Below are 21,589 nucleotides of genomic sequence, written 5' to 3'. Positions count from 1 at the left end.
TGGTTTCGCTCCATTGGCTCCCAGTTGATTCTAGAATCAAGTTCAAAATCCTCCTGCTAACCTATAAGGCCTTACATGGTATGGCCATTAAGGACCTCATAGTCCCTTACCACCCAAACAGAACACCTCGCTCGCAAAATACATGACAGCTTGTGGTTCCTAGAATTAGTAAAAGTACAGTTGGAGGTAGAGCGTTTAGCCACCAAGCCCCTGTTTTATGGAATAAGCTCCCAGCTCATGTAAGAGAGGCCGACTCAGTTTCTACATTTAAAGTTAGACTGAGAACATTCCTCTTTGGACAGGCTTATTATCAGACTAGTTAGTATTCAGAGATTATTTAACTTAATGTTAATGTGTTTAAATTAAAATTAATAACAATAAAGTGGTTAGTAGGCTGCAAGAAGTTTGAAGCTTGGGAAACTATGCTGCACTATGGTGCGTTATACAGCACCCTCTGCTGTATAACGTCAGAATAAACAAATGTGCACTGATTCTAAAGAGGTTTAAAGGACAGTGGTTGCAAATGACTGTCCTGCCACCTGCTGACTGTGATGTCCACATGCTTGAATTGGTATCTCAATTGGTGAGATACCAATTATCTATTGGTGTCTCAACAAAAGAGGTTATTTTTGCCTGATGAAAGTACCATAACATTGACTCAGCTTCATGCCAAATGATTGAATGTAGGTGTGTCTCAGCTTTTCCTGGGTCAGCTGAGGAATTGTTAACACTTCTGTTTTAGATGAGGTGAGTCTGCATGATCTCACAGTCTGAGTGAAGTTTGTCATTTTTCTTTACAAACCAAATTAAATTTCATCTAAATATTTTGTTATAAATCTTTTGGCGACAATGACAGAGCTAAGACATTTTCTTTAACCCTTGTGCAATCTTAGAAGACCCCACCCTTACATTGACGTGTTCTCCCTACCATGACAAAGGTGGATAAAGGTGAAAAAAGATTTCATGTAATCCACGGACACCAGTGAGGTTCACAAATCATTGAAGAAAATAGGTTCAGCGCACTGTCTAGTGGGTCTAGATGACCCAACTCCCAATGTTAAAGTGCCTAGGATAGTACAAGGGTTAAATCTTCACAGGGTTTTTCACACATTGTAGCTGCAATTTTGGTCCATTCTTCTATGCAGATCTTCTCTAGAGCTGTTATTTATATATATATATATATTGTTTTTTTAGGCTGTTGCTGAGTAACATAGACTTTCAACTCCGTGCAAAGGTTTTCAAAGCGGTTGGGATCAGGAACTGGCAGGGCCACTTCAGGAAATTCAAATGTTTCTCAGAAAACCACTCCTTCATTGGCCACGTGGTGTGTTTGGTGTCATTGTTATTCTGGAAGACCCAGCTGTGTTTTTTTTTTTTTTTTTTAATGCCCTTACTAATGGAACGATGTTGTCCACAATAAAAAAAAGCACAGTTTTTGTTGCTTTACTGCTGTGCGGCATTCAGGTGTTTGGTTACTTCGAGTTACCCTAAAAGATGACTTTTTTTTGAATACCTTTCATGGGGCTGACGGACAGAACTGTGAAAGCAGTTACCTTTCCTCCTTATTTGTATTAGTTGTTTTTAGTCTATGCATGATGCCTCTTGCTTCAAAAATGCTTTTCCTGTCACACCGGTTTTTAGGCTGTGTCATGCAGCAATTGTTGTTGTTGTAGCTGTGGTGTAGAGGTAGAATAGTTTCTGGTTGGCGATTTCCGCCTTGCCTGTCGATGTGTCTTTGGGCAAGACACTGAACCCCAACATGGTTCCATGTTGGTGCCATCATGTATGGCAGCACAGTGGCCATTAGTGTGTAAATGTGTATGTGTAATTGTGTTAGCCAATGTCACGTGGAATAGGTTATAAAACTGTTTGTTTGTTGACTAAAAGCTCTAAACAAACCTAAAGGTTTGTTTGTCATTATTTACATTTGATGATTGTTTAAATTTGAAGTGAAAAACAACAAAATAATAAATGTAAAAAGGCCACAATGTAACATTTACATTTTTAATTAAAATGCAAAATGTTTATTTTTCTAGTAAACACCTAATCCTAAAGAGTTTTATTCTTAGTCTTTAGTTTAGTTGGAAATCAGAGGAACACTAGCGACCACGACCTGAACACACATCAGAAATCAGTCAGAATTAAAAATACTCAATAAGTTGTTTTCCTTGTTTACGTATTAGTGGAATATTAGGTATTGTAAAGTTGTGGATTTATTAGAATCTGCTCTCTAAGAAGAAACACAGGTGAGGTGTGGCTCCGAGCAGCACTTGGGAGGAGATTTGTCACTGGTATGTAAATTAGGCTCAGGGATTAAAAACAGGAGTTTCGCTTGTTGTTTAACAGTGAATCAGTATCGTGCTGCTGCGTGAGAGCTATTGTGAAGGTCAGTATTTTTTTCTCTTTTCTTAAATTCTTATTTCCTCTTTAACTCAAACTGAATTTGTGCAGAAACACTGCTGTGTGTGTTTGATTCTACTAGTTTATTTGTAGCTGAATTTGAAAGCTCCTGCCTCACCCATTTGACTCTTATTCTTTTGTCTTTCATGTTACAGTTGCAACATAAACGCTGAATCCAAAGGTTAGTGTGAAAATAAGCAAACGTGTGTTTGGAAGTTTAAGTGCTCTTTGGTAAAAAGTTTTTTTCATAACATATGGTAATTTAATCATAGATATTTGTACAGAAGATGCATTTGTGTCAAATCTGTTTGATTTGTTTCAGACCAAATCCGCAACCGATCTTGTCTGTTTATCATCCATCTCCAGCCGTGAGGTTTCAGTGTCTCAGCCATGTCCTCCTCTGTTGTCCCGTTCAAAAATCAACGTTATGCTGACCTGAAGAGGGAATCCATCCAGAGAAAGATTCTGTTCAGAGATCCAGAGTTCCCCGCAGACGATTCATCTCTGTTTTATAAAGAACCCCCTCCTGGTAAAGTGGAATGGAAACGGCCATGGGTGAGTGGCAGTAAAAAAAGGTGGTCAAAAGGAAATTGAACCAGAAAGCTATATTATTTGTTTTATCAGACTGAATTAATTCCAAATTTTTTGCAAATTTCTGTTGAAAACATAATCTAAACATCAATATCTTTTTTTAAATGTAGAAGATAAGCTCAGACCCTCATCTGTTTGTGGAAGGGATCAATTCCCATGACTTGTATCAGGGGGAAATAGGAAACTGCTGGTTTGTTGCTGCGAGCTCATGCCTTGCTATGATGCCACACCTCTGGCAAAAAGTGAGTATTAGAAATATATTAAATATATTTACGCACTGAATAAACAATAGACATATATCAATTATCTTATATAAAGTGTCATTGTTTTTTAAGATTTAAAAACTGCATCACTGTTTGTACTTTCTATTTCATGTAAACAAAATATGTCACAACTTGCTAAAAAACAATTGGAGATAACTGACCAAAAGCCATAAACCTTTAACCTTTGCAAACCCTTGCTAATTATTGTTAAGATTATCAAAACCTTGGAAAAAAATGTATGGTTTGAAATATATCTGAGAGTGTGAGATGAATGTTTGTTAATCAAAATTCTTCTAAATCAATACTTACTGAAGACCAAACCTGAACCATCAGATTGGGTGGTCAGTATTAACCATCTCAACAGCTTTGGTTGTGTCTGCTGTAAGACTAGAAAGTTGTGGGTTAACATTCTGACAAAGACATAATTTATGGGAGCTTTCTGCTTGACACTGAGCCCTGTGGCTAACCTTTAGTTTGGGTTACTGTTCCGAGTCTGCTCAAGAATCAAACTTTAGGGCACTGCCCCTTCAGGGGATGAGTTAGACGTAAAACAGACATGTGTATGTATGCAACAGCTAATAGCAAATAAACTTAAAATAAAAGAACAAAACAAATTGGCTTTTATGTTATTAGATCTTAATGCATTTTTAATGTTTAAAAACATTTGAATGAGTTTAATTTTCATTTACATGCTTCCAGGTGATTCCTGATTGGCAGGAGCAGGAGTGGGATCCCAAACATCCTGAAAACTATGCCGGGATCTTCCACTTTCAGTTCTGGGTCTTTGGTCAGTGGACAGATGTGGTCGTGGACGACCGGCTGCCTACTATTAACGGAAAACTGATCTACTGTCACTCAAACAGCAAAAAAGAATTCTGGAGTGCTCTGCTGGAGAAGGCTTATGCCAAGTCAGTCCACTTGATTTATGTACTCATGTTTCTGCCTATCAGAAATACTCCCAAGCTTGACGCTTCTTTATCAGACACCAGAATATTGTACAGTGTTATTCTTACCTTTCCTCCATGTTTGTATGGAGAAAAGGTAATCTTTTATTCCAACTAAACATTTGCATTTTTATCTCAGACTCTATGGGTGCTATGAGTCTTTAAGTGGAGGATTCGCTGGAGATGCTGTGGTGGATTTCACTGGTGCTGTATATGAACGCATTGACTTAGAGAGAGAGGCTTTCTACAAAGACCAAAGAAATCAAGATTATCTATTTGAAAACCTTCTCAAAGTTTATGAACACGGAGGAATCATCAGCTGTGGCATCACGGTGTGTACTGTCCCTTAAGATTTCTGATCTCTGCTGTTTAGATATTTTGACTGTACTTACCTACTTTCTGCATTTTACAGGCAGAACCGCATGAACTTGAGTTCAAGATGGCAAACGGTCTGGTGAAGGGTCACGCATACTCTGTGACGGCAGTGAAGAGAATTCATTTACGTCATGAGCTGGTGGCGCACTTCAAAACTGAAACTATTCCCATGATCCGAATGAGAAACCCCTGGGGAAAAATGGAGTGGAATGGACCCTGGAGTGACAGGTAAGCTGGAGGCATGTTGAAGAAGATTCAAAAGCCTCACTGCAGTTGTTGTGATTGACACTGACAACAATAATGTAAATAATTCAAAGACTTTTCTGTTTTATTTTGTTTCATTCATGTATGTATAAAACCATAGTTACATAAAGATCCAGAGTGATAAATATAATGCTCAGTGTTGAATCATCCTTTTTTCTTTAAACAAATAACATTTTTGTTATTGTTTTAATACAAATCCAAAAGACGACCGTTTACTCGTCCTGAAATGGTTGGCTTGTTTTTTTATATAAAAATCTTCCTTCATTCAACCAGTGTGCCACCCGACCATCTACCACAGCACACTATGGTCGGGTGTGTGAACAAAACAATGAAGCTCAGAGAAGCGAGTCTGTCTGCCATCTGCAGCAGTTTTCGCACTACACCTCCCATGATTCATAGGGTTAAAGTGACAGCATCTCAACGTAAAATGAGTCTTCCCTGTTTAACGTCTTGAAACTACAACAAACACACATCAAACAGTTTTTAAATCTTCTTGATGAAATCAGAGTTCAACAGTCTCCTTCAAGGTTTGTGTTTATTAACAGCCAAACATCCCAGATTTTGGTCCAAGTCATCTTTCTAAATAAAACACTTTATATGACTTAAACTTTATTCATTTTTAAAGACAAAATTACAATAACAACCCCATGACTTCCAGAAACCGAAACAAAACAAGAGAAGAATAGAAAAGAAAAAGATTGTTTGTAAGGCCATTTTGCCGGCCATCTTGAAAAATAGCTACATCCTGGATCTTCAAATAACCAATCGTTCACATTTGACAAGTATCCCCTACAGAATCATCATACCAAACTTGGTGCTTGTATCGTAATCTGCAGAATCAGTTCTGCTATTTTGTTGGATGTCACATAAAATAATCTTCTATCTTTTGCATCGATGCCAGTCAACCATTGAAAACCTGATACACATTGAAAATGTTTTCATAATTTAAGACGGAAAAATGTAAACCATCTTCAACCCACTCAAAAGAATTACTCAGTTCTTAGTATTCCAATCAGCAATTCCGCTTGACTAGGGACTTTTTTAACCTTTATGAAACACCAATTGATTATTGAGAAAACCTTAAAAGAATGGATTTTAATGGAAAGATTCTCCTTAGGAAATGTTTTCATACTGTTGTCACGTACATCAATCACCTTCTTTGCTTGTGTTTTGTAGCTCTAAGGAATGGTCCAAGATTGGTGATACAGAGAGGCACAATCTTGGTCTCACGGTAGAGGATGATGGGGAGTTCTGGTAAACAACAAAGATCTCTAAATCCATGCAGTCCATTTCTGAGGTTATAGTAAACCTTAAGGAAGTGTGCTAACAACGCCAGGTTTGCTCTCTTTCACAGGATGTCATTTAGAGACTGGTGCGGACACTTCAGTGATGCAGATATTTGCCACATTTACGATAATTTACTCACTAGCAACCGTAAGAAAGAAGTTTTGTATCATGGGGGTTGGACCAGACAAAATCCAAAGGTAACATTTATCTGCTTTTTTGTTAGCCCAAAAGCAATTCAGATTCAAACTGTCTTTTAAACTGTCTTTTTCAGTATTTGTTTGATGTGACAAAGATAACTGATGAAGTCCTGATCAACTTGCAACAAGAAGATCAGAGGATCAAAAAAAAAACTGGTCAGGAAAAAGATGTGGCCATTGACTTTAGTGTTTGGAAGGTAAAACGTATTACTTTTATCACTTAGCTTTGTATCCAACAAGCTGACCAAATTCATCATTTTAATTGCAAGTCAATTGTCTTTGTGTCTTTCTGAATGGAAACATATGTATTTTCTTTATACTTTAAAAGTATAAAAAAGTATTTCATTAATTTTAAATAAAGGGTTACTTTATGGGCTACAAAAAAAGAAATAAAACATAAGGGTCCACTCCTGTAAAATGTAAACTTTCTTTCTATAGGTGGAGTTGAACAGAAATTCTGAAATGCACCGGACTCAGAAACAAACGGGAAAAAAATCTTTTTCCAGTGTTCGATCAGTTTTCATGAGATGCAACCTGCCTCAAGGCCAATATGTCGTCGTCCCCTCCACCTCTGATCCTGGTGAACAGGGAAAGTTCATGCTGCGAATTTTCACCAATGTGGACCCAGGCCTGTGGTAAAACAGTGATTATCTTGGTGCTAAGCTTAGTCTAAGAGAAGTTTGACCAAACCTTTCAAGGTTAAAAAAAGGCAGATCTTGTAGTTATTGGATATTATATAACATCTTAGAGAAAAATACATATCTTTACCTTTTAGCTCTAACACAGCTTTTTTATTTCTATGGAAATGCAAAATCGTGCAATTCTTGCCAGGAGGCATTATTCACAATACTTAATTATCTATAAAGTAAATGCTAACTTTTCATCATCATTTTGCATCAAACTGGTTTGCTAAACTGACTGACTGTTACTCCTGTATATCACATCAAGGTCAAAATACCAAGCTAAAATATGTCTATCTCCATTTTGACAGGGAACCGACTAAAGACCAACCCAAGAGGAACAGCCTGACTTCATGTTTTGGGTATGCTTAAGTTGTGATTCATGTATTTGTTAAAAAAGCAGAGGGACTAGAAAACCAGGACAAGACAGGAGGTCCCAATGCAGGAGCCATCCTAGTTGCGGAACAGTGGACCAGCTCTATGTTCTACTGAAGAGCCTCAGGGAATTCACTTACCCTGTTCATATGTGGCTTGTCGATTTGCAGAAGGTTTTCTTATTGCCGGCAGTTAATGAGACCTGCAAGTTATACACTAGCAGGCCCATTAAGATTTTATAACTATTTCTGCAAATCAAGCAAGTAAACACTAGGAAGTGATTGTGTATGTCTTTTGTCTGTTTTGCAAATTTACTGGTTCAGCTAGGAAATTCTAAGATGGCTAAAACATACAATAATTTCAGAAATGGCTTTGTGAAAAAAAAAAAATCAAAAATTATCGTTAATGTTATTGAAGACCCTCTCTGTGACAAAGCATTAAAAAAGTTTTCAAAGCTACATTTATATCATTTGCTGCCCAGTTGCCTGGATGCCGGCATAACAAGCAAATGAGCATAGCTCTTTTTGCGGCTGGGCATAGCTCGCTCTGCGGTCGGGAATAGCGCACTCCCCTGCCGAAGCACCCTCCGCTGTCGGTGCATGGCATGCGGGCAGCCGGCTGCCCAGAGGAGGGAGAGGCACTGTGGTACCGGGAAGCAGCTTGCTGCTACCCCCCAAATCTTTGATATTTGTCTTATTTACAGCAAAGCAATGATCCCATGGTTTGATTCTTGTTTCTATTTTCCCCTCTTGACATAATGTGAGTCACAGACATAGATGTAGTGGTGGAAAGTGGTTTTTGCTGCAGGACGGAGAGCGTACCGGGAGAGACTATGAATGAATCCAAACATTGAGACGAGATTACTGATGTTTTTTTAGAGCTTTTTAAAATAAATTAATCTGTTCTGTGAAGCTAATCCAAATATTGCTCATATCTTTGTTTATGAATGACTTGTCACTTTAATTTTTATTTAGTGGGAAAAAATAATTTATTTTGTGAGAACAAAATATTCTTTCATGGGAACAAATTAATTATACAATTTATTGTACAATCTTATTCCTATGCACACACACACACACAAAAGTATATATACATATACACTGACCAAAAATATAAACGCAACACTTTTGTCTTTGCTCCCATTTTTTATGGTATGAACTCAAAGATGTGAAACATTTTCCACATACACAAAATAACCAGTTCTCTGAAATATTGTTCACAAATCTGTCTAAATCTGTGATAGTGGGCACTTTCCTTTGCCAAGACAATCCATCCCACCTCGCAGGTGTGCCATATCAAGATGCTGATTAGACAGCATGATTATTGCACAGGTGTGCCTTAGACTGGCCACAAGAAAAGGCCACTCTGAAGTCTTCAGTTGTATCACACAGTACAATGCCATAGATGTCGCAAGTTTTGAGGGAGCGTGCAATTGGCATGCTGATAGCAGGAATGTCCACCATAGCTGTTGTTAGGAAATTGAATGTCCATTTCTCCACCATGAGCCGTCTCCAAAGGCTTTTCCGAGAATTTGGCAGCACATCCAACCAGCCTCACAACCGCAGACCACGTGTAACCACACCAGCCCAAGACCTCCACATCCAGCATGTCCACCTCCAAGATCGTCTGAGACCAGCCACTCGGACAGCTGCTGAAATAATCGGTTTGCATAACCACAGAATTTCTGCACAAACTGTCAGAAACCGTCTCAGGGAAGCTCATCTGCATGCTCGTCATCCTCATCGAGGTCTCGACCTCACTCCAGTTCGTCGTCGTAACCAACTTGAGTGGGCAAATGCTCACATGCGATGCCAACTGGCATATTGGATAGGTGTTCTCTTCACGGATGAATCCCGGTTTACACTGTTCAGATGGCAGAAAGCGTGTGTGGCGTCATGTGGGTGAGTGGTTTTTCTGATGTCAATGTTATGGATCGAGTAGCCCATGGTGGTGGTGGGGTTATGGTATGGGCAGGCATTGTTATGGGTGAATAACACAGATGCATTTCATTGATGGCATTTTGAATGCACAGAGATACTGTGATGAGATCCTGGGGCCCATTGTTGTGCCGTACATCCAACAACATCACCTCATGTTGCATTATGATAATGTATGGCCCCATGTTGGAAGGATCTGTACACAATTCGTGGAAGCTGAAAACATCCCAGTTCTTGCATGGCCAGCATACTCACCGGACACGTCACCCATTGAGCATGTTTGGGATGCTCTGGATCGGCGTATACAACAGCGTGTTCCAGTTCCTGCCAATATCAAGCAACTTCGCACAGCCATTGAAGAAGAGTGGACCAACATTCCACAGGCCACAATAGACAACCTGATCAACTCAATCCAAAGGAGATGTGTCGCACTTCATGAGGCAAATGGTGGTCACACCAGATACTGACTGGTTGTCTAAGTCCCCTGACTCCCTTAAAACAAAACTGAAGATTTCAGAGTGGCCTTTTCTTGTGGCCAGTCTAAGGCACACCTGTGCAATAATCATGCTGTCTAATCAGCATCTTGATATGGCACACCTGTGAGGTGGGAAGGATTGTCTTGGCAAAGGAGAAGTGCTCGCTATCACAGATTTAGACAGATTTGTGAACAATATTTCAGAGAACTGGTTAATTTGTGTATGTGGAAAATGTTTCAAATCTTTGAGTTCGTACCATAAAAAATGGGAACAATAACAAAAGTGTTTACATTTTTGGTCAGTGTACATACAGTACAGACCAAAAGCTTGGACACACCTTGTCATTCAAATGAATGGGAAGGTGTGTCCAAACTTTTGGTCTGTAATGTGTGTGTGTGTGTGTGTGTGTGTGTGTGTGTGTGTATATATATATATATATATATATATATATATATATATATATATATATATATATATATATATATATATATATATATATATCGGGCAAAGAATTTTTTTTTCTTCGCCTGACTGTCAAACGTTTTTCTTCTAGGTGTGGAAAACCGAAGTGATGATGGATGAATGCTCCTGCCTTTGGTGGAGCATTCAATGTAATCAACGCACACTGAGAAGCACACGTTCGTTCAACCCATCTGCTTACTTGTTTCACCGATCTTGTGTGTATCTGTCTGTGTTCTTTCATCATTTTCATCTTTTAGTGGTATTTTGCAATGTCACAGTGGCTTGATTCGTGCTAACTAAAATTGTTTTTTTTTTTTAATAAACCTGCTGTAATTCACCTGTCTCATTTGAAGTTTATTTTGGTTACTTCAATTGGTTTTCTAGTTACTGTACTTCCAGAATCACAACTATTGTAACGAGCTAGCTTGCATGTCACTTGTAGCTGAGTTGGAGAGCTGTCCGTGCCCCATACACTGCATGACCCCGAATAGTGTCAGAGAGGGTGTGACAGACAGATAAGCTGATTACACGATCTCTTTTTTGGCATCAAAGTCCATTTATGGGTCAAATGCAGAGAACAAATTTCGCACACCTAGGTGTCTGACAGAAAGTGGGGGAAAAAAAAATTAGAGTACATCACACATACAGTCAGTTCCCTCAACAGCTTTCTCACTCATGGTACAAGATTTTGAGCTCTCAAGCTCCTCTACCATGTTAAGGTGGCGGTTCACAGAGGATCACTTGAGCTTGAAAGCCCGGCCTTCTTGGTGTCTATCGAAGGGGTACTGGAAAGTACCCCCAACGGGGGACTCCTTTGTCCTCCTGGGGGACTTCAGTGCCCATGTGGGCAATGACAGTGGCACCTGAAGGGGCGTGATTGGTATGAATGGTCTCCCTAATATGAACCCGAGCGGTGTCTTGTTGCTGGACTTCTGTGCTTGTCATAGTTTGTCCATGATGAACACTATGTTTGACCAAAAGGGTGTGGGATGAGTTTGATTAGGCCATGGAGAAAGACTTTCGGTTGGCCTAGAAGAGATTCTGGCAAACCATACAGCACCTCAGTAGGGGAAAGCAGTTCTCTGCAGGCACCATTTTTACTGCAGCTGGGAAGTTGTTGCGTTTGAGAGGGAACATTGTCAGAAGGTGGAAGGAATACTTCAAGGATCTCCTCAATCTCCCTGACATGGTGTCATGACGAGCGTAACGAATAGACCCAGACGCTGGAACCCGGAAGAAACACAGGTGAGTACGTGGTGGAATGAAATAAGGTTTTAATATTGATTCTTGGTTTTGTGGATTGTTCTTGGGGGAGTTGACGTCCTTGGAGGAACCCGCGGCGAGGATGGTTCGGTCCGGTGGCCCGTGGCGTCACTGGTGGGTCGGCAGAGGCTCGTGGTGTCTCTAGAGTTACGGCAGAGGCTCTAGGCGTGACAGGAGGGACTGCTGTGGCTTGGATCCGTGGATGAAGAAGACTCAGGCGACCACTCGTGTTTATGGATTCCTGGGAACAAGGTAGAGAGCGAGACTTAGACCAAGGCTTAATAACGAGAGCTATGAACATGACAACAATACTATGCACCATCAGGGGCAACGGACTGGCAATGAATACTGGTCAAGGGGCTCCTTAAGAAGACAGGCAGGTGATGAGGCAAGTGGTCGCAGCTGAGTCACATCAGGAACCAAGCAGAGAGGGGAGGAGTCTGTCTCTCTCTCTCTCTCTCAAAGGAATGCTCTTCTCCCTGTACCTTTTAAAAAAGAATCCAAGTAGGAGGTTACTTTTTCAAGCAGAGAAACAAATTTAAAGGGTTCATTAAGGGTGACATATTATGAACTATTTGGTAATGTTTTCAGTTCCAACAGCATTCTTTCCTTATCTGCTAAGGACAGTGTATCGTAGAACCCCCTCACCCGAATTGGGGGAAAGAAGTAGATGATAAAACAGAACTGTTTTTGAAAATGTAAAAAGGACTGCTTAAACTAACATTTAAAAATATATTTAAACAATGATTAAATCGAAAAAAGAAAATCTTTCACATAATTCCCTCCTGCTTATCATTGATAAATGTTAAAATCTAACATCACATCTCTTTTAAGTGTTCTGTGACATCTTCACTTTCTTAACACATTTGTAAAAATGTAGGGCAGATTGGTGGATTCCATGATTTTACAAGTGTGTTTTTTGCATGTTTTTTGGTGCTGTCTATTACAAACTTTTGCATGCTTTCTGTGGACACGCTCCCTTGATACACTCCTCACAGAACACCTGAGGGAATTATGAGAGATTATGAGAGGTTCCCCACTCCAGGAAGGGTCCCGTCTGGGAAAAGGTTCCCAAGCCACCAAGAAAGCGCACGCGGGCGCCTGGACCAGTGCGCCCTGGAAGCATAACGCACACACCAGAAGCGTTTGGACAGCTAGGACCACCAGTTCTGCTACGTGATTGACACTCAGGGGCAGGGCAGGGACCCTGCTTGTGGTGTGGGTAAATGCAGTAACGCTGCTGACTGTTTGGAATACACAAGAGGCACTCCAACATCCAGGCTCCCATCAGCATGTTTGAGTGCCTTTGGTTCTGCCGCTTGTGTCTCAACGGAGGAGTCCCAGTGCATTGTGGGAGGCCAGCTGGAAGTGATGTGACACGGGGATGATTGTGGGACGCTGAATGCGCAGAGGCAGAGGGGAACTCTGCCTGCCCTGTGAGTATGGGAAAGCGTGACCACACTCCTCAGGAAGCCTAGGGCAGCCGTGGTCGCTTCTGGTGCTGCCAGGTGTTTTTTCTCTCAGGTCCTGGTGCTTGTGACCGGAGGAGCTGGCTCGGGAACGAAGACTGTCTGGGAGAGGGTGCTTCCTTGGTTCCGGTTATGCAGCTTCCGCAGTTTAAGCTGCCTTGGCTTTTACCCTGTTTTTAGCCTTGCCTAGGACCTTAAGTATTTTGTTGTGTTTTAATCCTTCCTAGGACTTTGGAAACTGTTTTATATTTTTTAGTAGTTCTTAACTTTATCTCAGTGGCCAGTCAGGTTTTATTGTCAATAAATTGTTGTTGTGGCCAAGAACCTGGTCCTCTTTGGTGTCATGTGTGTTCTCACCCAGATCATCTCTCTAGCCCCGTAGTTTCCTAATTCCCTTTATTTTTTCATTCCATCTTTCAACTCCCCTTACAGTCTTTACATGTTTATCAATTTACAGTCAGATGAGAAGAGTTTTACATCTTACAGTTTCAAAATCATCACGGTTATCTTTTCTCCTTTTAACAACAAGCTACAGTATTCCTTGTTGGTTGTCCTCTTGTAGGTGGATAAGAATTCCAAAAGAACCAAATCCATGTGATGATTCCTGTCAGGTGTAGCAGGAACAGTAGACAAAAGAAGCTGTTTCTTGGCCCAGTTGGACACTCCATGGTGGATATGTGCCTATCTTGCGAAGGGAGAGATTACGAGTACATAACATTCTCAAGTCCTATAACATTGTCTAGTAGGCCTGCACAATTAATCGCAAATTTATCTTTATCGCAATTTCAAGCTGTGCAAAATCCAAGTCCCAAATGTCAGCGAAAATCGCAATAATTGGTAAACCTTAAATGTGCTAAAACAATATAATGGCAACTTAAACTATTTAATGAATTGAATAAATCCCTTTATGCATTTGACCAATCAGATGAAGCCCTTCACGTTGTTGACCAATCGGACGGAGCTTTTAAGTTAGATGTTGCCCTCCTAATTAGACGAGGGTCATTTGGAGAGTAATTTAAGGTATTTTGACTCTTATTTAAATTATGCTTTTGCAGTGAAGTGGAAATGTTTTTGTTGTTTTTGCTATTTGTTCATTTATTGCAAGTTATATCATCATCTCAATATTGATCAATAATATCGCGAGTTTTCCTCATATCGTGCAGACCTAGTGTCTAGGATCAGTATATTGCAAAAGGGACCTGGTGTGCTTTCTTCCCCAAAACTAGGTGGATCTCCCTGCTTCACTGACATTGAGACAAGCAGCTTCTATACAGCTGCTTCTCTTTGTAGTCAGACTACCCCATCTAACAGTTAGAATTAGCTTCACCCAGAGGCTTCATCTTGCAATGTGATAGGTGAATCCAAGATATACTTTCACAAAATGCTTTTACACCTTGTTCTGTTCATTTAATTTTATCATGAGCTGCCAGGCGTTCTCCATAAATCAAGTCTTGCTCAAATCTTGCTAAACAGTTTGAAATAGCCCCGATGAAGTCTTGTATAAGTGTATTTCTTTCCTTCAAAGGTGAATGAAAAGCAATATTGACTGTCTGGGTGCGGGACTGAGAAAAACACACATTACTTAGATATATTACTGAAATATATCTCTTACTCTTGCTTTGTACAGCTCATCTATCACAGGCCTTATTCCCTCTTTTGCATAATCTTTTAAAGGATATTGTTTTTTCCGTGGTCTGTATTAATGAGCACTGGTGGACATCCTTCAATTAGTCCTACATCTGCTGGCCCCTTAGTCCAGGGTGAATGTGGAAGATTTTTAAGAGATTCTTCCTCTGTCAACATAATTTTCCCTCGACTTGTTCTGTCAGCCAGATGCACATTAGGATGTGTAATCACCCACAGTGTAACACAATCCTTTTAAACTTAGTTTCGGGACTAGAAATTCCAGTTTTCGGATCAGTCTGCCAGCTCCCTGGGGTGCCGATAAGGACCCTCCAGTTATATACACGGTTAAACAGAAATGTTTTGAGTCTAGATTTGAACTTTGACACAATACAAGCCTGTCTCACAACCCCAGGTAAACTCATCTGTGTGTGTTTAAAACACCGAAGCACATTTGCGGACAAAAACACAGTACATGAAGCTCAAAAGGATGGTGGTGGGGGGGGGTCCTGTGTATCGGTCTTAGAGCTGGTGCATCTTCTAGGCAGTGCACATGGGTAGTAGGAATGCTGAGGTCAAGGAGAGATGAGCTGCAGTATCAACCTTAGCACACAGCTGCTGTATACACTTTGATGCAGAGTGCGAAAGCAGTAGTTGCAGACGGATGAAAAATCCAGACTCCGGGGAAGACGGGACAAAAAGCCTTGAGAATGGGCTGACACGGTAGGAGCGAGAGGAAAAAGCGCCTGTCGTCGGCGAGAGTCGGAAAGCAAAAAAATATATAAAAACTAAAAAGACTTTCTCGTATTTCAGAGTCAGATTTGTAGTTTAGGGGAGTAGATTTGACCAGAAATCAGATACTGCTCGTCACCTAGCATGCTGTCCTATAGGAAAGCATAAAAGCATGTTCCCAAAAACAAAAAATGTGTTCTAAAATGACCTCTTGACCATTTTCCTGACCAGTATTACACTGCTTTTTAATTTGCTTGCCAATAATTCCATTTACAGGTGGTCTTTCTGCATTGTAACACAGGAACTTATTACATGCAGTAATTGTATATCTAAATATTTCCTTCCTACTTACTGTAAAATAACCCTTTCTCTTGAACTGATCATGTTGTTTTGAACTTTTCTGTTTTCAGTTTGACCTGTTTCTGTCTTGGCAATGTGGTAGTCATTGTGCTTTGACAATTTAACTATCCAACAGCTTTTTATTCCCACAGCTCTCTCTGACAGCTTAAGGAAATAGCTTATTAGTGGCTGTATTTTCACTCACAGTGGCAGCCCGTAAATAGAGATTGATAGAGCTGGGGTTCTTTCTTTCAGTTTGACACAGATCAAACTGAAACTGAGGTTTCTTGGCTTCTGTGTTGAAAGCAAGTCAGTATCTCAGTCGTGAAGTGTGTTGATAGCAGGTGGGATATTTCCATTTCCAACATGCACAACAAGAATGTTGTGCATGTTGGAATTAGGACAAGGCTAGCTGCTAGAACATGCATCAGAAATCAGACAGTTAAAAATCCTCAACAAGGTTTTTTTTCTTATTTTTTAAGTACCGTATTAGTGGGTTTATAGAAGTAAAATAGCTGTCTATTGAATCTGTTCTGTAAAAAAATCAACACAGCTAGCATGTGGCTTTTAGCCCTACACTGGAAGAAATCTCTAACTTGTGTGTAAAAGACAATAGGTAAAAGACCTTTGACTAACTCGTTGTGAAACAGGAAACTATTCAGTGTTTTGATGTTAGATGAGAGCTATTATCCATTTCATTTGTTTATCTTTTTTTCTCTTTTCTTAAAATTTAAATATTTCTTTCTTAAACAGATTTGATTCAACAAACAGTTTATTAAGTTTGTACGGTTTAATGAGCGATGTGAAAACACTGCTCTGGGCGTTTGCTTCCACCAACTAAATTCTAGAAGAATTTGAACATTTCCTTAAAATAAAAATAAATTTTACACACACAGAACATAGAATCATCAAATTTGACTTTTGTTTTTTTTTTTCAGATTAAAGTTCCTTCATAAACACATAATTTAAAAACTGGCATATAAAACAAACAAATTTGGGCTTTGCATTTTCTGGGTGGTGGAAACATAACCCAATTTAATGGTGAATATTTCTGAGGAGCTTGCATTTGTGGCATGTGGTGCCAAATCTTTTTTGCTAACTCCAAACAATTTTATTTTTTATGTTGCTGTTTGTTTGTTTTTTGTGCTACTTCTAAGGGCTCAATATTTTCATTGGAACAACCAACATATTGAGCTCTACTGCTCATTCCACAAACACCAGTTCTTAACAAGTGCAGCACCATTTAAAGAGTGATACACAGACTTTTAATATAGTATAAGATTAGTTGGCATGAGGCAAAAAGAAACACTTTGAAATACACATGTCCTCACCTTACATGATAGGTTTAATGCAGTCTGGCTGGGACGTGGTGCAAAAATAAAAAAAAGGGGCACAAGGAACACGAATTCAACAGTAGCGGCTACTGGTCTGTCAGAGACGAGAAGCTCATTTTCAGCCTACATCACAAAATTGTAATAATTGTAATAATTGGCACCTGGAGGGGGGTGATTGGTAGGAATGGCCTCCTTAATCTGAACCAGAGCGGTGTCTTGTTGCTGGACTTCTGTGCTTGTCATAGTTTGTCCATGATGAACACCATGTTCCAGCACAAGGGTGTGGGATGAGTTCGATTAGGCCATGGAGAAGGACTATCCGTTGGCCTAGAAGAGATTCTGGCAAACCACCTCAGTAGGGGAAAGCAGTTCTCTGCAGTCACCGTTTTCACTGCAGGTGGGGAGTTGTTGAATTCGACTGGGGACATTGTCAGGAGGCGGAAAGAATATTTCAAAGATCTCCTCAATCTCACTAACATGCCTTATTTTGAGGAAGCACAAAATGAGGATTCAATGAGCTCATCAGGGGCAAGGCTCCGGGAGTGGAAAAAGGCCGCCTCAAATACCTTTCATATAAATGACAATAAAGACAATAAAGAAAAACCCAATAAGAAACCACAAACTTGGGGGGGGGGCTACTTGGGAGTGGCCCCCCTCCTATGGTTGCTGTATGGAGTGGGCCCCCCCTCTTTCGGTTTTATTTGCACCTTAGACATGTAGGGTCCTTGGTAGGGGGGGTGCTTGGACATCACTGCAAGCAAGCAGCAGATGTCCTCCTGGCACCCTACCCGCCAATTTTAACCGCACCTTAGACATTTAGGGCCCCTTGGTGTGGAGGGTGAGGGGACATCACTGTGAGTAATCAGGAGATGTCCCCTTAGTGCCCTACTCGCCAATTTTAACTGCACCCCCCTTAGTACACACACCCCTCCCCCTTCAATATATACATTCAAACATAAACACACACACATGCACACAAACACCCTCTCAACACCCATACATGCACACACATTTTACAAGGAAGGTGGGACCTGGGTCCATCTGTCCCCTACCCCTTCCCTGGTGGGGGGTGCGGGCCCCTTGGCGATGGCGGCCGTGTCCCTTGGGTGCCGGCTCCCTGGGCCCGGCGGTGCTCTCTCCGCACGGTGGGGGGGTTCATATTACACCTGAGCCGGGGGTGTTCGTGTCCCTGGGGGGTGTGTCATGGTCCTTGACCCTGGGCGCTGGGCCCCGCCAAACTTCCAACATGGCCGAGCCTGGTCGGGCCATATTTATAACACCCCTTGTGGGCCGCCCTTTTTTCCCCGGGGTTCCCCACTCCTGGGCAGGGGCGGCGGCCCCCTGCCTTGCTCCTACCTGGACCAACCGTGGGCCGGGTGGGTGGCTGCCTGGAGTGCGGAGCGGTCTCCCTTGGGGGGTCCTGGCTCATACCTGGGGTCGGGGCGGGGGGATGCCCGGAACTCCTGGGTGGTGGTGGGGTGCTCGTCTGGGGCTGTGGGCGTCCCTCTCCGGTGGGGCCCTGCGTTGGGCTCTTCCGGCGCGGCGGGGGGGCTGCTTCCTGGCTGGGCTGGGGCGGCGCTCTCTTTCCCTCTGCGCCTCCCTGCTCTCTGGCTCTGGGGGCCTCGCGGCGGTCCTGCTGGCCCTGGCCTGGGTGGCGGTCTAGGTCGCCCGTGGGGCGGTTGTTCCCTGCCTGTTCCCGTATGGCGTTGGGGGAATTCCGGCTGCCGCTGCTGCTGCGGCGGGGGTCTGGGTGTGGGGGTGGCTGGGCGCTCCTCCTCCTTCTTTTCACATTCCACCATCCATTTTAGAAGAACATAAACACTCACTTGAGCACAGGTGTTAGCTCACCTTTGCACTAATAGTTTGCATGATTGAGTGAATGAAAGATTTCACACTAGTTGGTTTAAAGGCATAGGTATGCGTTTGGTGAACACTATCTGTTTTGTGTACATGTTGACATGTGGACATTTTTGCAGCTAGCAGGTGTGTTGATAATATTTGAGTGTGTGTGAACAGGCCCCGCCCTTTTTGTACTACATTTGAACCGTACCGTAATGATAAACAACCAGTAAACCTGTCTGCTCTATGCTGCTTCATGGTCTTACCCCCCTTCCCCTCCTATTATCACCCCCTACCCCCCCCCTCTCTCTAACGTCCCTCTCTCTTCTTCCCCTCTTTCCTTTTCCGTCCGGTCCAACACCAAAGATTTTCAAACATGATTGAAATTAATAAAGTTTGGCCTCAATTACAAAAGGGGTTTATTCAGACATACCTTTGGTTTGTCTGAAGATGAATAACCCCTCTTGTTAAAATAAAATATGTCCAACACAAGAGGCCATCAGCTCTCATCTGTTTGCCTAGCTGTTGGACAGGACAAGTTAAAAAAAAGAAAGAAACCACAAACCACAACAAGTAAGTTTCTTGTATACAAGGGAGAATAGACAAAAGTGTGATAGAGGAATCCCAGCACCCTTCTTTCTCTCTCTCTCAAAGGATTGCTCTTTGCCATATACCTTTTATTAAGGATCCAAGTGGGTCGTTACAATGTACATCACAAAGTAAATACAAAGTAATAATCAAAGAAGTATGGGCATGCAGAAGATATTGCTTAGTAGTACATAGACATGAATCAATGTTCAATGCACTCGTTCAGTAGACATAGATAATGGACCAAAAACATAGAAAGTGGACGCAAAAACATATTTTCCTATTTTTTGCACAAATGGAACCTCATACAATTTGGTGTAGATTGGCCGAGAAGGGCGTGGTTTTTAGGTAAAAACATTTTTCCATGCCTTTAAACTTAAATAATTCATTAACAATCAGCCGTTTCTCCTAAAAGCATAATATTTGCACAACATATTCTGTGAATCGTGCCTGACATTTCGTTTCAGTACTTTTGCTCCTCTGAGTAATTATCTATGCTTGTTTTTTCAAAAGTATGCAAATAAGCGCTAAGTGTGGATCTTTTTAACAAAGTGGTAGTCTACACTGAGATGATGAAATCTGCTAAATTTGGTTGACATCCATCAAAGTACAAGCGTAGCGCCTTGTTTTTAAATTTTCCATAAAACACTTATCACGCTCAACATTTTTTTTTCACAATCTGAAAAGTCAAAGTCCCCCTAAAAAAATAAATAAAAAGGACTCGAACCTGTACCTTTTTCTGAATTCTGGGCCACTTCGTGGAATTGAACTCCTAATTAAACACTTTTACTTGCCTTGTTGTTGTGGTCCAACTGGTTCACATATCAAGGGAATCACACACCTCAGCCTCCCTGTAAAAGACAATGCCAGAGTACTGGAGACGAGAGTCCGTCCGATAGTCGAACCTCAGATCCAGGAACAACAGTGCGGTTTCTGTCCTGGTCATGGAACAGTGGACCAGCTCTACACCCTCTTTAGGGTGTTGGAAAGTTTGTGGAACTTCGCTCGTCCAGTTCATATGTGTTTTGTAGATTTAAAGAGGACGTTCAACCACGTCCCCCGTGGTATCCTGTGGAACAAGGTTGGGCAATCATTTTTTCCATGGGGCCACATGAGAAATAGATTATATTGTAGAGAGCTACCCAAAAGGCTCAACTCAATTCTGCAACAAGTTATAGTACTTAAACACAGCAATCTGCTTCCCGCAGACTAAACACACAGCTTTACCTCCGACTTTAGTAAAAAAGTACTTGGCAGTGCAAAAATTGGACTGCTAGGGTGGCTCTGGCATCTAGTCTGGATTTTATACATTTCCCCTCAATTGTATAAATTTTTTTAAAGATGCATAAGAAAAGCCTAAAAGCCCTTGTTAGTATATTCTTCTGACTTACATTTTTCTTGAAGTTCTAGGCGGTTTATTTCAATAACTAAAATTATCCAAAACACTTGTAGTTTCTCATTTTCTGTCTTTAATGTTAAAGACCTAAAATTTGGACATTTTTAATTTAGCCCAGTTCTGATCATATTTTTCCAAGGTTCAACAAGGACTGCTGACATTATCCGCTTCTTTGGAAAATGCATTGAATATTTTTTTTATGTTTAGTTTCAAACTCTTCACAGACACATTCAAACTATTCATTTTAGTTTTCTTTATTCATTCTTCTCCAGCACCCTCTGCTGTATAACATCAGAATAAACAAATTTACTCTGCTTCTAAAGTATGAGCTTCCATTTATTCCAAAAATATGTTTTTCTGTCCACTGTCTATGTCTTTTGTCATGGCTAGCAGGCTAAGGCAGACTCAAGTGCTGGAACCCGGAAGGACGCAAGGCAGGCAGATAGGTAAGTGTAACTGGTTTTAATGTGGCAGCGGGGATGAAGCTGAGTCCCAGGTATCCTGTGGTAGGTAACGGAGGAGGTTGGAGGGTCTTGGCGGCATCAACCGGTGGATGCAAAGTGGATATCCAGAGGAGCGACCGGAACGTGGACAGCGAGACGAGAGCAGTCACCAGAAGGGTCCAAACAGAGATGTAATCCTGTGATGAGGTAAGACAGACTGGGTTAACAGGGAACGAGGTAAACATGGTATATAAACGAGGCCAGGAGATGCACCGTGGAAGTACAACGAACTAGCGTTGATTGCAGGTCCGT

At 41.3% G+C, this 21,589-nt stretch overlaps 1 protein-coding gene across 2 annotated transcripts; it reads left to right on the top strand.

Annotated features, from left to right (window-relative positions):
- The first annotated feature begins 2,315 nt into the window (after nucleotides 1-2,315).
- LOC101157719 (calpain-5-like) lies at nucleotides 2,316-10,592 on the top strand. 2 transcript variants are annotated; one of them, XM_023962732.1, is made up of 13 exons: nucleotides 2,316-2,386; nucleotides 2,556-2,581; nucleotides 2,767-2,955; nucleotides 3,102-3,233; nucleotides 3,954-4,162; nucleotides 4,338-4,530; nucleotides 4,611-4,801; nucleotides 6,014-6,091; nucleotides 6,192-6,321; nucleotides 6,396-6,518; nucleotides 6,760-6,956; nucleotides 7,313-7,363; nucleotides 10,343-10,592. In XM_023962732.1, exons 3-13 carry the CDS (start codon nucleotides 2,791-2,793, stop codon nucleotides 10,359-10,361), a joined length of 1,488 nt encoding a protein of 495 aa, XP_023818500.1. In that variant the 5' UTR covers nucleotides 2,316-2,386; nucleotides 2,556-2,581; nucleotides 2,767-2,790; the 3' UTR covers nucleotides 10,362-10,592. The 2 variants fall into 2 exon arrangements, with proteins under 2 accessions (XP_023818500.1, XP_023818501.1); XM_023962733.1 differs by having other exon boundaries at nucleotides 2,334-2,386; nucleotides 2,723-2,955.
- Nucleotides 10,593-21,589: the final 10,997 nt, after the last annotated feature.

Source organism: Oryzias latipes, chromosome 14 (assembly GCF_002234675.1).
Source record: "Oryzias latipes chromosome 14, ASM223467v1".
NCBI classification, from domain to species: Eukaryota; Metazoa; Chordata; class Actinopteri; order Beloniformes; family Adrianichthyidae; genus Oryzias; species Oryzias latipes.
Note: the sequence above shows the minus strand (reverse complement) of the source record. Positions and strands in the feature narration are given on the sequence as shown.

Bases quoted from the DNA above. Each gene is read 5' to 3' on its own strand.
- LOC101157719 (XM_023962732.1), top strand. From the start codon at position 2,791: ATGTCCTCCTCTGTTGTCCCGTTCAAAAATCAACGTTATGCTGACCTG. The intron at 6,092-6,191 runs GTAAACAACAAA...TCTCTTTCACAG, and splicing joins GAGGATGATGGGGAGTTCTG to GATGTCATTTAGAGACTGGT. The intron at 6,519-6,759 runs GTAAAACGTATT...TTCTTTCTATAG, and splicing joins TTGACTTTAGTGTTTGGAAG to GTGGAGTTGAACAGAAATTC.